Source organism: Narcine bancroftii, chromosome 3, assembly GCF_036971445.1.
Source record: "Narcine bancroftii isolate sNarBan1 chromosome 3, sNarBan1.hap1, whole genome shotgun sequence".
NCBI lineage: Eukaryota > Metazoa > Chordata > Chondrichthyes > Torpediniformes > Narcinidae > Narcine > Narcine bancroftii.
This window is the reverse complement of record NC_091471.1, coordinates 62,296,110-62,314,695: the sequence shown is the minus strand read 5'-3', so window position 1 is coordinate 62,314,695 and position 18,586 is coordinate 62,296,110. Positions and strand designations below refer to the sequence as shown.

The 18,586-nt window shown below is 41.1% G+C and overlaps 1 protein-coding gene and 1 long non-coding RNA gene across 4 annotated transcripts in view; one reads left to right on the top strand and one right to left on the bottom strand.

Annotated features, from left to right (window-relative positions):
- Nucleotides 1–18,586, top strand: part of LOC138757208 (uncharacterized) — a 44,017-nt gene that overhangs the window by 15,197 nt on the left and 10,234 nt on the right. The gene's annotated exons all lie outside the window — the stretch shown is intronic.
- Nucleotides 14,143–18,586, bottom strand: part of mtmr12 (myotubularin related protein 12) — an 80,776-nt gene continuing 76,332 nt past the window's right edge. For all 3 annotated transcript variants that reach the window (XM_069924180.1, XM_069924181.1, XM_069924182.1), the window contains one exon: nt 14,143–17,817. In XM_069924180.1, coding sequence (XP_069780281.1) covers nt 17,236–17,817 — 582 coding nt within the window. In that variant the 3' untranslated portion in view covers nt 14,143–17,235. The remainder of the gene's footprint in view (nt 17,818–18,586) is intronic.

Below are 18,586 nucleotides of genomic sequence, written 5' to 3'. Positions count from 1 at the left end.
ATGTGTGACAATCATTCCTTCCTGACCACACAGACAACCAATCACGACCATCTCCGAAAGTTTGAGGTGTGGCAGCCCACACTCCTGTGGGGGGAGAAAAAAAAAATCACATCTGTTTTGATGTTACAAAGGTATTGTAAAACGTTAATTCATCTCATAGTGAGTTTAACTCTGCGCACTTTGAGTTGAGAATTTAATCTATTTTTTGTTCATGAAAGTCTCCAGTTCACAATCCTTATAGTCCGGTCAGTGTCCATCAGCCAGAGCCCACATACCCAATGCTTTGGTGAATTTCACTACTGATTGTGGGCTCAAGAACAGGGTGTGATCTTCTTCTGGGAGTGGAGTCTCCTCAGGTAATGCTGGTGGTGTCACTGGGGACGATCCACCTGTGCTCCTGATCTTCCATTCCCTGGCTGGTTTGTACTCTTCTCCCATAATTGGGAATCCACAGCGTCTACTGCTCCCAGTCTCCCAGAGCTGGGTACCACTGGCCTCTGCCTTGCTCATTGCCTTCCAGAGCTGTGGGGCATTGAGTGCTGTGCATCCCACCATAAGGCTTAATTGTAATCCATTTTCTTACTTTCTTTCCTCTCCATCCTTGCATTTCCTCTGACTGTGTCTGGTGCTTGTAACAGCTTCCTCCTCAGATGTCAACAGGTTGCTAGCTTCTGCTTGCACCTTGACCCTTTTCTTCCCCTGCAGACTTCCTCCTACGTAGGCTCTTACTCCTCAGGAGGGGCCTCCAGACTTGTGGCTGGGGTTTGAGGAGGATTTGCTTGGGGTCTCTACATCTGATATCTGTCACAGTCGGCGAAACTGAGTTTTCAGTTGAGATTGAGGTGGTGTTGACCCTGCTGGGGATTGTGGTGTTGGCTATTTGCCCTCTTGTTGCCTGTGCATGGGTGACTGCACATTTTGGGCAAGCCCTGTAGAGGTGGCCTGCTTCCCCACACAAGATGCAGCATTGGTTGTCTCTCCACAGTCCTTGGTCTGATAGCCTTCCTTCTTGCAGATGACTGTACTGGATTGAGCAGCCACATGCCCAAGTTTGTTGCAATTCCTTCATTTGTTGTTTTCTGGGCCAGATTCCAAATGCATTTTTGGCATCCATGTAAATCCCTATCCTCTCGACATAATGGCACCCAGCATGGGTTTGTGAAGGGGAAGTCATGTTTGACGAACCTTGTTGAGTTTTTCGAAGAAGTGACAAGGAAGGTGGATGAAGGTAGGGCAGTTGATGTAGTCTAAATGGATTTTAGCAAAGCTTTTGATAAGCTTCCACATGAAAGGTTAGGAAGGAAGGTTCACTCACTAGGGATTAATAGAGAAATAGTAAGATGGATCCAAAGGTGGCTGGAGGAGAGACAGCAGAGGGTCATGGTGGACAACTGTCTGTCAGGATGGGAGCCTATGATGAGCGAAGTACCTCAAGGATCGATGCTAGATCCGCTGTTGTTCATAATTTATTCTAATGATTTGGGTGATGGGATGGTTAACTGCGTAAGTAGATACAAAAATAGGGGGAAGTGGTGGATAGCGAGGAAGGTTTTCAGGGATTAGAGGGATTTGGTTTGGAGAGTTGGGCTGAAAGATGGCAGATGGAATTTAATGTAGAGAAGTGTGAGGTGCTTCATTTTGGTAAAAATAATCGAAATAGGACATGTAGTAAAGGGGAGGACATTGGGGAATGCACAAGTACAAGGAGATCTTGGAGTTATGGTGTAGGGTTCCTTGAAGGTGGATTCTCATGTTAACAGAGTGGTTAAGAAGGCATTTGGTATGCTGGCCTTCATTAATCATAGCATAAGAGTATAGGAACTAGGAAGTAATGTTGCAACTGTTTAAGGCATTGGTGAGGCCAAGTTTGGAGTATTGTGTTCGGTTCTGGTCTCCAAATTATAGGAAGGATATAGATAAGGTGGAAAGGGTGCAGAGAAGATTTACAAGGACGTTGCCTGGCTTAAAATACCTAGAGTACAGAGAAAGATTGAAGAGGTCAGGACTTTATTCCTTGGAACGTAGATAGTTGAGAGGGGATTTGATAGAGGTGTTTAAAATGAAGGGAATAGATAGACTAGATGCAAGTAGACTCTTCCCCCTGAGAGCAGGGGAAGTTGAAACAAGAGGACACAAGTTGAGGGTAAGGGGGCAAAATTTTAGGAGAAACATTAGAGGATGCTTCTTCACTCAGAGAGTGGTGGCTGAATGGAATAATCTTCCGGAGGAAATAGTTGAAGCAGAGTCAATTCTTTCATTTAATAGGAGGCTGGATATATATATATATATATATATATGGATAAGAGGGGGTTAGAGGGTTATGGGCAGAGAACTAGCGGAGTTGTTTGAGTAAACTAGTGTGGACTTGTAGGGCCGAGATGGCCTGTTTCCATGCCATAAACTGTTATATGGTTAATGGCCAAAGAATCTGAGCACAGCCACAACTGGCACATGTGGATTGAATATGTGCACAATTATCACTCATTCTTTCTGAGTTGGAAGGGTGAAGAATGGCTGCACCTTGAAGAACAAGAGTGGAACCATGTTCCCCTTCGCCTGGAAATCCCAAAGCAACCTCTGCCATCCTGCGCAGTCTTGAATGCCACATCAAAGTGACTATTGTGCATGACATCTTGGAGGCAGTAGGTGTCCTTCACCTTAAATTTGAGGCATTCCATCAGGACCTTGCACACAAAGAGGTCCCATGAAAATGGCAGTCCCTTGCTAGGGTCCTTCATTGCCACCCTGTCAGTGTTCCAGATTTTGTGCTGCTGAATAAGTTTCCTGTTGCAGCCATCCTTGCAGAGCTGGAATTACGGCTGGAAAGGGTGTTAGATTTGTCCCTCAATCCACTTGGATTCAACCCTCCATCAGCAGGCCAGCTCACATCAGATAATCTCCTGCTCCAAAACATCCTCTCGGGTGCCTTCCTCTTCCATGCTGCAGCTATAGATCCTCACAGATCCAGTTGATCGGTTCTTAAAAGAACAATACTTGAATTAGCCAAAAGTCTGAGAAGCGATGTGTGATATGACAAAACAAAAGTGCAAAGATTACAGTCAGAGAAAAAAGCAAAAGAGTCCCCCCAGAGTCATCGATTGTCTGTGGATTTGCTTCCATTGGTCACATAGCCTATGCAGCTACACAAGAATCCAGTTCAGTTCAAACCATCAGCAACCTGAGCCCAGATCCAAATCTCAACATTCAGCACACAGAGCCCTTCAGGAGCCCTTTAGCATCCTCTTGAATCCCAATGTACCTGGTTGTCATGAGCCAGTCTCCAGCAGCCTGCAGTCTGGTGAGAGTCCTTTGACCTTAATTCACCCACAGCCTGTGTGAGTTCCATGCCTGCAAGTCACCAGCAACTAGTTGCCTGTGAACATCCTGCAGCGGTAGAGCCCTTTGCCGATCCACCACTGTGGTCATCAACCTTTGGCTCATCTTCTCTGCTTCTTCTCAGTAGAGGTGTTTTTCCCCCCATTACTGGTGCCCTGTGCCAGTCCACTGTTCCCCTCAAGTCTGCAACCTCTTGTGGCTGCTGTCAAAAACAGGCGTCGTCATCTTGGGTCCAGACCCTGCAGTTTGAGGATTTTAAATAAAACACTGTTGGCTCTTTCAACAGGCTGATTTAAGGCCTATATGGAGCAGTAGGACTGGGCGGCAGTATCCTTCAGGCAGTGCTCCGCTCCTTGCTCTCCCTGGTCCACACCAGTGGCAGCGTTGCCAAAACAGCAGCATTGCTTCCCCCCCACCCCACCACAACTCCACAAGAATTTGAGAAAATATAGGACATACTGATTGAAACTGAGTTCTGCCACCTAAACCCACTGTCCAACATAATGTTGCAGACTTGTACAATTTTGAGAGAACTTTGATAGCTGAGTTCTCATGTGAATGCCTGCGGTCCTCATCGTCTTTGGTAAGTTACAGATTTGGGATTTTTTCGTGGAGGAACCGAGGTAGAAAACGTGCAGTATTGAGTATTTGGCAGACAATGTAGCTCCAGTGCAATGGCAATGATTATGAAAATTTAGATTGTTGGATTGGGTGCTTACTAATCAAAGGGATTGTTTTGGGAATCTTGAGTAGTTTTTGTAGATGCACTTGTCCAAACATGTAGATATTAATACTTCGCACAAGATGAAATGATGGAAGAACTCAAAAGTCATGCAGCATCCATGGGCAGAAATTGTCATTGAACATTTTGGATTGGATCATTTTAATTCTTCAAATGTTCAGGCTTATCGTGTAGTATTGTCTCTTTTCCTTTGATATCAAATTATAATATGCATTCATTGTATCGTCAGTTCAATACATATCATAAAATGTGTCACTGCTACTCATGTTTCCTCAAGTAATATGCCCAAGAATTCCCACAGGACCCAGAGTTGTTCCTGTTGGGAAATATAACAGACATAAGACTTCTGATGAACCTGTCCAAATTTCAAATCCAATTTGTAATGATCGCATTGGCAGTGGCCAGGAAGTGCATAGCAGTTACCTGGAAGTCTGACTTCTGCCTGAACATGCTGGAATGCAAAGCTGTGTTCCCCTGGAGAAAATTACTACATACAACGTAAGGAAAAAGTACAACACTTCCTTGAAAATTTGGCAACCATATGCAAATTTCATAGGAGCACAATTATAATGTGGACCATCGTGCCTCACCACCCTATCTTCCCCAATTACCACTCAATTGGGCATGCTATGGAGTTTGACTATTTTGTTTTTTTCTCCAGATTGAACTTACTGCTGGAGATTTGACAACTGTAGTAGTGCTATGCTACCATGGGCGGGGGTGGGGGGGGACGGGACGACTTTGACAGACATCAAAGGGCTTTGGAGGGTCACCAGACCACTCAGGGCAAGGTGTCCAAAGAAGAGGACTCACATGCCAGAATGGCATGTGTGAACCCGAAAGCAAACTTTGGAGGAGTTGTGGAAATTCCTAGATAAAGGAAGTGAAGGGTGGTGGTAGCCCTTTCGATCCCCAAAGCCAGGGGTGTCAAACTCAAATTCACAGAGGGCCAAAATTAAAAACTTGGACTAAGTCGAGGGCCAAACTAAATATTTATTGAAAATTTTCAACAACATCTGCATGTTTTCTCTTCTTTCAACATATGTAATTTTAAACTTTTTCTTATTAAAATAAATGTTTAATAATAGTTTTGGATAAACTCTTTCCAGAAGCATTAACAAATGAGAAATAAAATATTCAATAAATAATATTTCTCTATAGAGGATTTGTCAAATGTTGCTAGTGTGCTGTCGAATAGTAAAATCTGAGGGCTATTGAGAATGTGGGAGAATAACATGATTCCTGAAACAATCAAATGGGTGACTGATTGTGGGCATGAACTCTAGCAGGGTTATTTGCCATGCCCTTTTTCCATTGGTACAGATATCCTTTGATTTACACACTTTTCAAGTTTTATGCCTAATGAGGTTGTATCCAGGTGCAGGACCATTTTTAACCAGGAATATATTTATCACTGTGACATGAAACTATTGGAAGATCGTTTTATCCTGAGATTAAAGTTCATAATACTTACTCAGGCCTGTATGCGGGAGGGCGGGGTTTGCGGGTGATCGGGTTGGACAACGACAGTGCGGGGGCATCGGCTCTCGCTGCAGGGCGGCATCTCGGCGGATCAGCGGCCCTGTCACCGTGAGTTGCGGGTCGGCCTGCGGCAGGGAGGGGGAGTGGGCAACGGTCCTGGCGAGGTCAGGACCCCCTGAGTTTCTGCCGGACCCCCCTTGACCTGCTGAGTTTCTCCCGGACCTCCCTTGACATGCTGAGCTTCTCCCGGGTCCCCCTTTGACCTGCTGAGTTTCTCCCGGACCCCCCTTGACCTGCTGAGTTTCTCCCGGACTTCCCTTGACCTGCTGAGTTTCTCCCAGACCCCCTCCCATTGACCTTCTGAGTTTCTCCCAGACCCCTCCCCTTGACCTGCTGAGTTTCTCTCGGACCCCCCTTTGACCTGCTGAGTTTCTCCCGGATCCCCCTTTGACCTGCTGAGTTTCTCCCGGATCCCCCTTTGACTGCTGAGTTTCTCCCGGACCCCCCTTGACCTGCTGAGTTTCTCCCGGACCTCCCTTGACCTGCTGAGTTTCTCCCGGACCTCCCTTGACCTGCTGAGTTTCTCCTGGACCCCCCTTGACCTGCTGAGTTTCTCCCGGACCCCCTTTTCTTTCTGTGCCGGTGTCCCAGGACCTTTCCAGGGCAGTCTCCGTACTCAGGACCGCGCTGGGATCCCGGTCAGCGGTGGAGGAGCAGGTGAGCACGGCTAATCCCGATCCAGCCCATGCCACTCCCGAGATTGGCGGGGTGTTCCACCCTACCTGCCCGACCAGCCTCGCTCTCCACGTGTACTCCGGGCACCCGCCCCTGGTCCGGTGGGAAGGCGCAGGGCGGCCAGCGCCCCCATCACCCGGCGCGGAACCCTAATCTTCCCTCCGGCGTCCCGACTCCATCTGCAGCTCCAAGAAACGCTGTGCCACTGGGGTTCCGGGTGCTGGGAAGCGCCCTTGGCTTCCCATGACACCGGCCTGGCCGCGCTGCGGTGAGGGGGTGGGCAGGGGAACACGACAGTGTGTTTATAAAACCACCCACCACTACTTTTCAAGGACCAGGATTTTTCTCTCTCTCACCCTGGGACACAGCGGTTACTGTGCATGCGCTATACTGGCGCGGCGGCGGCCACCTTTAATACATTTTTCGGGCCAGAGTTTGACATGAGTGCCCAAGGCAGTCTTGTGTTCCATTGACAGACTTGACATGACTGATGTGAGTGTTTTTGGTTTTGTGGTTTATTTTTGGGAATTTTGGGGGATTTCAGGCTGGACTGTAATGGTCTGGGGTTTTTCCCCTCCACATATGCTGTATAATAGTCTGTTGTTGATATAGAGTTTCCATTAAAGCTGGTGTTCAGATGTTAGGTTTATTGAGTTAATTCTATTATTGCTAGTTTGGTTAATAAATTTTGTGTTAACTCATTCGTTTGAGTGCCTCCCAATTGCTGCTGGGGAATGGAACAGCCGGGGTAGGAGGGGCATCCCATCCCAACCAGGAAAATACAAGAAAAGGAAAACAGCCAGAGCACTGGCTGCCATGACAGACCTATAACCCCCCCCCCCCCCCATTATGGATCATTCCTTTGTTGTGAACGTCCTGAATGTTGCATGTAACTGTGCTTGATTAAGTGTTAAATGTAGAAGGTACAAGGCTACCTCATCTACAACTCTTCCTACCCTGTAAGGATTCCATTCCATTCTCTCAATCCCTCCAACAAATCTGCACCCAGGTTGAGGACTCCATGCCAGATCAGAGATGTCCTCCTTCAAACAACATGCTTTCTCTCTCCCACCATCAACTCAGCACTCAATGGCTTATCATCCATTACCTGCACATTTGCCCTGGCCCCCTCTGCCCCCACACACAAAGGTCAGAATTCCTTGTCCTCACCTACCACTTCACCAGCCTTGGCATCCAACACATCCTCCTCCACCATTTCCGCTTCTGGACCCATACTCCCCTCTCCTCCTTTCTTCACCTTCCGCAGGGACCACTCCCACCCCCACATGACTGCAGGAAATGCTTCACTTGCTCCCACACCTCCTCCCTCATCACCATTTGGGGCCCAAATGATTCACTTGTGAATCAGGGGTCATCCATTGCTCCCGTTGTGGTCTCCTCTGCGTCTGAGTCTGGTCACAAACTGGGAGATTGCTTAGTTGAGCGTTTCAGCGCTGTCAGCCGCAATAGTGTGGATCTCTCAGTGGTCACCCATTTCAATTTTTCATTCCATTCTGTCATGTCTATCCATGGTGTCATGCATTGCCAGACTGAGACCACCTGCAAATTTGAGGAACAGCACCTCATTTTCCAACTGGCCATCATCCAACTGGATGGCATTAATATAGATTTCTCTGGCTTTTGTTAAACCATACCCACCTAATTTCTTCCCCTCGCTCTGTCTTTCCCGTCTCCTTTCGCACAAATATGATAAATTCTTACCTTGTCCAAGGGTGGCATGGTTGGTGTAGCAGTTAGCACAACACCTTTATAGTGGTAATGATAAGAACTGGGCATCGAATCCCACGCTGTCTGTAAGGAGTTTGTACACTCTCCCCATGTCTGCATGGGTTTTACTCTGAGGTTCTGGTTTCTTCCACTCTTCGAAATGTACTGGGGTGTAGATTGAGTGGGTACAACTTGGCAGCATGGAATTGTGGGCTGAAGCGGCCTATTACTGAGCTGCATATCTAAATATTAAATTTTTAAAACTTAAACTTTTTTTAAAAATTATCATAGCCAATCAACACCTTTTGTTGGTCTGGATTCCTCTGCCAGCCAGCATTGTCTGAATTCTGAGACAGATTTCCTTCTGTTACTTCTATTTCTTCTACCTTAATTGGACGATTCTTTGTTCTCAAATTCTGAACCCACCCCTCAGTTTTGACCTCCCCAGTTAGGGAAACATACTTCTCATGATTAGTAAATCACAAAAATTTTGTAGACACCATGGTGGAAGTAAAAAAATACAAAATCTTGGAGAAACTCAGCAGGTCAAATGGTGTCCTATATGTAGCAAAGGTCAAAATAGCTGACATTTCAGGCTAGAACCCTTCATCAAGGTATGAAAAAATTTGGTAGGCATCCAAACAAAAAGATTGGGAGGGAGGAAGGGACAGATGTTAGGTGGAGGGGGGACAGCATTGATCAGGGGAAGGATGGATGGGTAGAAGGGGGAGAACTGGAAAAGGGAGAAGAATGAAAAGACAAGCAAGTTCAGCAGAAAGCAGAAAAGTCATTGCCCAGACAGAAAATAAGGTATATTTCATTAAGATCACCTCTTTCTTCTAAATTCCACTGTGTCAAATTGATCGATCGCTTCATATACATTACTCCCTGGAATCAGTGGTCTTCCTCTGCACTGTCTCCAATGAAAACACATCCTTCCTTAAATATGGAAACCAAAACAATACACATCACCATTGCCCTGTAAACCCATCACAGATAATAGGTTGCTGAGTATTCAACCTTGCCAGGCCCTGGTGCTAGGGATAATCATGTAGTAGGCACTGCTACCCAGGCACATGAATGTCAACTATTTCCTCAGTCAAATGATGCACATCTCATCACCAGGAACTTGTATCTCAGCTTCTGCTTGGAGGCAGGTAGGAGAAGCACTGACTGTTGGTCTGATTTAGCAAAGTGCAGGCGTGGAATGAGTGGTAGGCATTTTGATGCAGCCTTGTCTTTGTGAACCAGAGCACAAAGCAGCCCTTCAACTCTGAAAAATCTTGCTTTAAAATTTATCCAACTGGTTTTCCATACATTGAATGTTTGCTGTGGAGGGAAGATTTGAAACAGCATTGTTTCAATCTCACCTGTGGCAAAGCATGTCTACCTTGTTTCCTGAATGGATGGCAGCTTTTGAATGGGGCTTGTCGACGGTAAGCAGATGTGACCACTGGTCAGGTGGTGGTGCTGGGTGCTCCATTAAGGCCTAGGGAGCAGGAGATTGGAGGTTATCAGCAACCTTTGCAAGTGAACAACTTGCCAGTGTTTCTGAATATTAATTTGATTCCTGTGGGAAGAACAATGGAGACAAGCAACATTCAAGTTCAAGCAAAGTGAGGCAATGATAACAGCCTTGCTTGTTAAGGATCCTTGCTGAGAAAGGTCTTCTTTGGCTTGGCTTCGCGGACGAAGATTTATGGAGGGGGTAAAAAGTCCATGTCAGCTGCAGGCTCGTTTGTGGCTGACAAGTCCGATGCGGGACAGGCCTACTGCAGAACAATTGTTTTAATATGCTTGCAAACTGCTGTCAAGCAACTGGAACCTGAAGAATTTCTCCTAGCTATCAAATTTAGCCGGATGGAGGAAGGTATTCTCAAAGTATCTGGAGAAGCACTTAAATTGCCAAAGAATAGAAGCTGTTGTTAAAGGGGATTCGTATAGTTACTTGGTGAATATGGACAGAACAAAAGATCCAGTCTAGGAACCAAGATAATTTTTGTAGTCCCATTGGCATTTCTATTTGCCACCCCACACAAAAAAAATTGGCTCTCTTAGGTGGGCATTGGATGACAAATTAGATTGTTTGTTAAAAACTGCTCAAGGACACTTGTGTTTGGGCAACATGGTTACCACAACTCCAGTACAGCATGTAAGGTAAAACATCATGAGATGGGAATGTGTAAGGAGTTACCCTGTACAGGGCTGTAACAAGATGTGAATGCATCCTTGTACTTACAAGATAAGAGAGACATTGATGGATTGAGAGGCAGGAAGCTAGCAGGGAAAGGATAGCAACAGTTTTAGTCATTGGACAAGTAATGATATGATGATGTTCTAAGCACGTATCCAAGGGTATAAAAAATCACCATTTTGCTGATAACGGCAGAATGCATTCTCCGACTAACATTGTTAGTCGCAAGTGTTACAATCCGGTAATGAAGAACAAAGAACCCTGATTTCGACTCAGTCTGGTGTTTGTCTCACTCATTCATGAACAAAGCAGACCTAACAAGCACCAGTGACCCAAGTTCAAATCAAGCAACATCTGTAAGGAGTTTTTGTACATTCTCCCCCCACATTCCATTCAATTTGTCACATGTATCTGGGAGCAAAAGGCACATTGGCTGAAGAACCTGTTACTGTGCTGCATCTGCCAATTAAAAACACCAAACCTATTTAACAAGGCTCTTAAATGAGCACAACTATGGACTCTTTACATCTAATCAGATGTCAGTTTTAACAGAATTCAGGAGAAATAGGATGTTCAACAATTTCATTTTATTCTGCTGCAACATTAACGTTACAAAGACAAAGGGGTTGAAAATGGAGAAACTCAGCAAAGACAGCAGCTGAAGACAAAGGGGGTGGGTGGGTGAGGGGGAGAGTGATAATCGTCAGAGTGGTAAGGCTTTGGCTCAACAGGCTTAGATGAGAACAGGTCAGGAATAGTACAGGAAGAGGTCACGTGATGGAGGGAGGAGCTGGATGTCGACCCCTAGAGGACCCGGACCAGGAAAGTCAAAAACAGTTTAAAAAGAAAGAATAAACAATAAAAATAGTAAGAACATATAAATAAAGATCCCTACCTGAAAATAATGGGAAATATAAAACACCAACAAGACAGAGACAACCAGCAAGGTAGGAGGAACAGTCAGCACCTGATCCATCCCACCTCATTGTGCCCAGCATGGTACAACTAAAATTGTAAGGCACTATATATACACTGTCTCTTGCTTATCCAGCATTTTTATATTTAATGCCAAAGGTGAATGGTCTGACAGAAGCCTCGCTGCCTATTCTGTCTACATACATTGGACAGATGTATGGGGACAAAGCAAAACTCAAGGGAAATCATGGAGACAGAATAGGCAGCGAGGCTTCTGTCAGACCATTCACCTTTGGCATTAAATATAAAAATGCTGGATAAGCAAGAGACAGTGTATATATAGTGCCTTAATACATTGCTGTTAAAGAAGTTTTGTTAGAACACATAAGCATGGTCTGTGAGACTGACTGCACGTCTACTCCAGATAAATTTCAACTTTGGGACACCCAAAAGGCAGATTTAAGAGGTCAAATAATTGGATACATTGAAGCAATCAAAAAGGAATGATAGATTGGGGCAGTTCGGTGAAGTTATCAGGTTATAAAATTAACTGGGAAGAGTGAAATTATGCCTTTAGTGGAAATGGATTATTCTCTGTGCAGGCATATTGTCAAATTTAAGTATTGTCAAGATTAAGTATTTAGGTATTAAGACAGATAGTAATTACAATAATGTACAAGAACTAAATTGCTTACCATTACTGTCTAAAATTAAATATGATTTGAATTGGTGGAAAGATTAATAGGGCATGTTAATTGTATTAAAATGAATATCTTCCCTCAAATTCAATATCTTTTTCAATCTATTCCTTGCAAGATTCCTCAAAACATTTTTTAAAGATCTAAGTGCTTTGGTGAGGTGGTTTTTGTAGAAAGGTAAAATGGAGAGGGTGTCATTACAGAAATTAACTTGGAAGAATGCACTAGGTTTGCAACTTCCTCATTTTCAGAATTATTATGATTCAGCACAGTTGAAATTTATAAATTTATAAATTTGAAGTGGATAAACCTTTGATTTGGGCTAATATTGCATTATCTCTCAGATTGGTGAGAAGATGGATCAGTTTATTTAGAGATGGAATTCTCAGTTATTATAATTTACCTTTGTTAAAACATTTAATGGAATCGTGGAATAAAAAATGAAATTATAGGTACTCAAGGTAAAATTTCGGGTAAAACTCGTTTGTTTCAAAATAAGCTTTTTCCTTTTACACTTAATAATCAACTTCTGAAGTTGTGGGATCAGAAAGGTATTAAATTAATTGAAGATTGTCATGAAGCAAGATATTTTTTCGAATACTCGTTTTCTTATTAAATTCAAGCTCTATTGTTGGATAATTTTGGGTGTACGTTACGGCTACCCAAGCGCTCTAATTTTGAAATTTTACTTACTGATGGTGGCAAGAAAGAACTTGTATCTGAGATGTATGCTTTATTGCAGAATAAAATGCTTAAGTCAGATGTTTATAAATCTAAATTAAAATGGGAAAAAGATTTGTTCACATCTCTCAGTATGATTGGATGTATCTATGAGAGGATAGTACAACTAAAATTGAAAATGTAAAGTACAGATTGGTTCATTATAATTTTCTTCATCAATTATATTTAACCCCTGAGAAATTAAAGAAATATAAATTTATTTCTTCTGATTTATGTTTTAGATGTCATAACAAGTTGGTTCTTTTTTACATTCTACTTTGTGATACGGTGAAACCTTTTTGGGGTAGCTTTAAGGAATTCTTAGAAGTTAATTTTAAATTGAAAATTGCACTTGATCCTTTAGTATTTTTATTGGGATATATTAAGAAATTAAATAAATTTCAAATTGCTTTTTTGAGATTGGCCCTAGCTGTGGCTAGAAAATTTTTGGCAATTGCTTGGAAGAATGAGTCTAATTTGAGTATTCAGCGATGGCATTTAGAAAGTTCTTGTATTCAATTGGAAAAGATAACAATTTACATAATGATTATTCCTTTTTGGTTAAAAATTGGAGCCCGTATTTGGAATATATGGGGTTGAATTATTAATTTTATTCCCAAGCATTGATGGTGTTGCTCCGAACCATGGCAAACCACTGATTGAGAGTTTTATGTTCTGTGATCTCCTCTTTCTTTTCTTTTTGGGGTAGTTGAGAGGGGGGTGGGGAGAGGAAGATCATATGGGGTATATTTACAAAATCATCATGTATATGTTTATTTGTTTTTTTTATTGTATGACTTATGATTAATAAATAAAATTTTCAAAAAGGAATACATGAGGGAGGTAGAAAATTAGAATAGGAAATTACATGCTTAGAGAGGGACTTTCAAAAATCTGGTTCTGAACAATATAGGGCTCTAATAAAAAACAAATAAATACGGTTCAAACATATAGTGTACAAAAGGCCATAATGAGGTAAAAAAATATTTATGCATTGGGGGAGAGCACCGATAAAAGTCCTCTCTTGGCAGTTGAGGGCAGAACAGGCCTCAAGGACCATCAAACCAGGAATGACAGGATCTCGTATAAACCAAGAGAAATTAATGAGACCTTTAGGCAATTTTATGAAAATCTATTTAAGTCAGAATTGGCAGTTAAAAAATCAATGAATTCCTGTCAACATTGGAACTACCAAATTTAATATCATCAGATTAGCTATTATCTCATTGAATGGTGGAGCAGGTTCAAGGAGCAGATGGCCTACTCTTGCTCCTCTTTCTTAGGTTCTTAAGCACCCAAGTTACACAATCAGAACATCTACAATATAGTCACACAGCAAATTAGACAAATCATCTGGACTTTTCATTAAAGCTTATGAAATGTGATCATGACTGAAATTTATGCAATGAATGAACTGAAATGGTTAAGAATTTAGGAGGCAAGAAATCACAGAATTTCTCAAGCAAGTAATTTTAAGGAGCTAGTTAGGAAAGTCGGAATAGTGTTCAATTTGTAATCAACATTTATTGAACTCTTTGAAGTGTACTTCAAGTTTTATCTCCTCGCCCATTTGTACAAATCACAAAGAAACGAACTGCCATTTCATTTATTTCCAGGTACAGTACTATGCCATTTGGCACAGCTGAATGAATGAAAGCAATTTCATGGTAACAAATTTCTTCCAGTTGCTTACATAAGCACCATGTAACCAAAAAAATGAATGCTCTTTCGTACAAATTTACAAAAAGACTAAATTCAGTTATTCCACGAGCCACATTTAACCAGATTCAACAGGCTGATTAAATATATAGTATTTTAAAAATAATTTTGGCAGCCCTTTGTATTTCTGAAGGTCAAACTGTACATGCAGTAAAACTCAACCAAGGTATGTATACAAGATGCATCAAAAAGCTTATGCAATAAGTACAAGGAAAGCTCAAGAGAACATGCACACTTTACCTGTAAGGTTGTATAAAGGAATTTTAATAGAAAACAAACATGCTTTCATTGGTATAAACCAGTGGTTTTTAAACTACCCTCCTAAACTCAAATTTCACCTTAAGCAATCCCGATGCCACAAGTGCTGTGATTAGTAAGGGATTGCTTAAGGTGAAATGTGAGTGGAAAGAAAAAGCTTTGAAAACCCCTGTTTTAATCATACCTAATTGACTCATTATGTGCACTGTTTCATAACTCCAAAGGAAATGGGCCAATGACAATTTTTCTCAAGCAAAATATTTCAGTAACAATAGGGTTTAGAGCAGAGATTCTCAACCTTCCCTTCCCGCTCTCATTCAACCTCAAGCAATCCCTTACTAATCACAGAGAACTTATGGCATTGTGATTACTGAAGGTGGTACAAGTTTAGTGGTGGGGGGGGAAAGAGAGAAAGTATGTAAACCACTGGTATAAACTATTATAGTGAGCTTAATAAATAATGCAATAAACCAGGATTGAAATTTTTGAAAAATAAAGCAATTTTTCTGAACAATTTCACTGAGCAGTTCTGGTCGCATTCTAATTTCACAAAAATATTCATACATACTGAGAACTAATATCCTGTTGGGACAATGCAGGAATCCAAAAATCACTTTTCCTGGCAACTTCATTAAACCTGCTCGTCAAAATCTGAGTGATCTGTAATCTCCATAACAAAAATGAAATGAAATGATCAACAACTTGGACAGTTCATTTTTAAAGAAAATATTACAAAAATACTGGACTCCAACCCAACTGTTGTTGCCTAGTGGTTGCAATATAGTAAAATCAATGAATGCATGATCTCTTGGCTTAATGCTCCATGTTCTTTAAATTTATAGCAGCAAGGATTTTAAAGAATTAAAAATAAATTTATAAATCATTCCAGAATTACAATGTACAAAGAATTAATACCGTAATCCATAAAATACTAGTGGCTCCACTGCAGATTTACTTGGGGATTGACAGCAAGTAATTTTAAGGAACATTATTGATCTTCTCACAATAAAACAAGAACAGTATTTCCATAATCAAGAGATTTTGCTTAGATGTAAAAGGATTGCAAGAGTTATTTGAGATGTTGTCAATTTGGGGGGGGGGGGAGAGGGGGGGAGGGGGGGTTGGCAGTGTGGGTATATAAAACAAATTTCAGCTTGATAACGGTTTTGAAAAAAATCTGCTCCTCTTCGTAAATGTCTGGACCAGCTGAGTGTTTCAGCTTGCATCTCAAGCTGCTCGAAATACAAATTAAGTTCATCATTGAGGTGAAAATGTGCTGAAATATACCTCATTTTCTCTGATTTCACATTACCATTTGGATTAAACTGCTTTGTGACCACATAGCTGGATTAAAAATTATCCAAATTCTGTTTATCTGAATGATTTTTAAAAAACATTTTAGAAAATTAGATGAAATATTTCACCAGAACAAAAAACAACACTTAAGAACACCTTAAATATCATTATAAACAAGATACATTACAAATCTGAAACCTGTTTGTTATTAGTCGATACATCAACTTTGCCCATTGATGTTCTTTAGATTTCACACCCCCCCAACACCAATTTCTGTAGCCAGAAGTGCAGTAGGTTAGCTAATAGCACCAACTAGTATCAGCTATCTCAACAGCAATTGGTAATAAATATTGTTCAGTAAAGTTTGCTAATGCCAAAGTCATACAATTACCTACTAGTCGGAGCATCAAAATCTTTATTCTTCTTCGTGGTTATACGTGCACAAGTTAAAACCTAATATACATCTTAATTTACATCTCTATTCTTATCGTTGTACAAATATAATGCACTGCAGAGGATATTAAATTATGATGGTGTTTTCTAAAATTAAACCATGATGACAGAGTGGCTACAAATTTTTTTTTACATAGAAAAAAAATCAAAATTCTAGGGTTCTGTTGCAAAGATTGTACTCGAGATGCCACAATACATCTGTAAATCTACAGGCCCATGTTTAAATTAATTTAATTCACCAAATAATTATCATTTGAATATCTCATGAACATTATTTTTCTAGCAAATGGCAAATATTCTTAACCTTTTTATGGCACACATTGAAATATTGCCAATCTTTTCCTTCATCCAATTCCTGGCATTCAAATACTTAAATGGAAGGAGAGAGAATATCCATTTCAGATGTACATTTTTATATACACTTGCATTCTTCGGAAAAATAGTTTGTCAAACAAAGGGTTTTCCTAAAAGACTGGCTTACATTGGGGAGGTGGGGGGGAGGAGTACAAAGTTGATAAATAAGAGCTTCAGAATGGAGTCATGTCATCTCATCGCCACATAAATTTCCCACACACCATCTGTAATTTAGAAAATGGTTTGTCTGGACATATTGTAAAACTTTGCCCTGATACTTAGCTTTGGAATTATTTTAATATTAACTCTACTACAACAATAACAAAAATGCCCATGAGCCAACTTTAGGCCCAAATTGTTCAGGAAATCAAGTCATCACTGAACCAATGTTTTTAACAAGGACTTCATTCTCTCAAAGGCATGGTCTTTGTGTTAAAGCCCTTCAGCAGCTTCAATCTTTTACTAAAAACCTAAGAATAAAACACTGCCTCTCAAACTCAATAAATTCACAGTCATTTTTTTTTAAATAAACTTCCCCAAATTTATTTTGGTGCAGTTGCTAGGGTATGAACAAAATCAAAATGTTACCAGAAGAATAATCTGTACTATAACAAACCAAGTTCTTCCTCATCATCTGGCAAGTTCTCCATTGATCCAAAGCTCATCGAGTGATTTGTAGAAACTGGAACACGGGGCTTTATAGACTGCCTACGCAAAGTGCCAAAAGGAAAAGTTGAAGAAAGACGGCTACCTTGTTGAAATGGTGCAAAGATGTCATTGCTTGGAGAGTTTGGTTGCTGTTTGAGCATCCTCTCAGATACTTTGGTCTGTAAAATTTTTATCTCATCTACAATTTCACAGGCTTTGTTCAAAGCAATTGCTGAACCACCTCCCAGTATTTGAACCTCAGGAATCCAACGCATGTAACGCTGACCCCAAACTTTTAAAGCTGGACCATTATGCAGAGGGAGCAGCAAACCATGGTGATCTACTGGTTTGGTGCACCAATTTTCATAGAATAAACGATAGTCAGCCGGAGGATCCTCAGCTGCAAATGTCCATCTGCTTATTTTTTTCCCTAAAAAGGTCTTGATCAAGTTATCAGTCTCTTCCCTCAAAAATCCTTTTTTGGGCGAAGGTCTTGAGTGATACGACGGGCTGGATGGGAGGGACATCTGGCGTTGTGGCTAAGGAGAAAAACAGCAATAACAATAGTATTACACATCAGTAGATGCACAATTGGTTTTCTTGAAGACTGTAGTAATGAATAAACAAAATCTTGGTAGTGGATGGTAACAACAGCAAGACCCACATGCATAAATAGTAATTGTCCAAGAAACAAAATTACGGTATTTCAGACATTTAGAATCGTTTGGTATCGAGGAATATAGCAACGGTTACATTAGTAAGTCCAAGCAAAACGGCCAATGAATCAGCAGAGCATTGCATGCACACAGGCAAGTCTCAAGGGGGTAATTTTCACTTTCAGATTGATGTGGTAAATCACAACCAAGAATTTTCTTTTAAATAAATCTTTTTAATGATACAAATAGTTCTTTCCTCCAAATAAGCAGTTTGGAAGGCTATGAACAATAAAAACTTGCAAGATTTTGAATTTAAGACAAAATTGAAGATACACAAACTGTACTACAAAAAAAGTGGACAAAGAAAGATCAAAATAATATTTTCCATCCTTTCCTTTCAGAGTTCAAGATTATGTTGGTTTCATGGATACTGGCAGGTTTCTAATGCCTTCCCAAAAATACTAAGTGGCTGTTCTTTTATATGCTAGTCTAAACTAGAACATTGATAAGCAATTTATCAAAGAAGGAGAAAAACAGTTGAGATTGACATTCATTCCCCCCTCAGTTTATCAGCACAAAGCACAGGTCAGCTTACAAGTTTTCTAGGGCATTTGGCTAAGTTGCACATTTATTCATTGAGGAACTAAGGTGC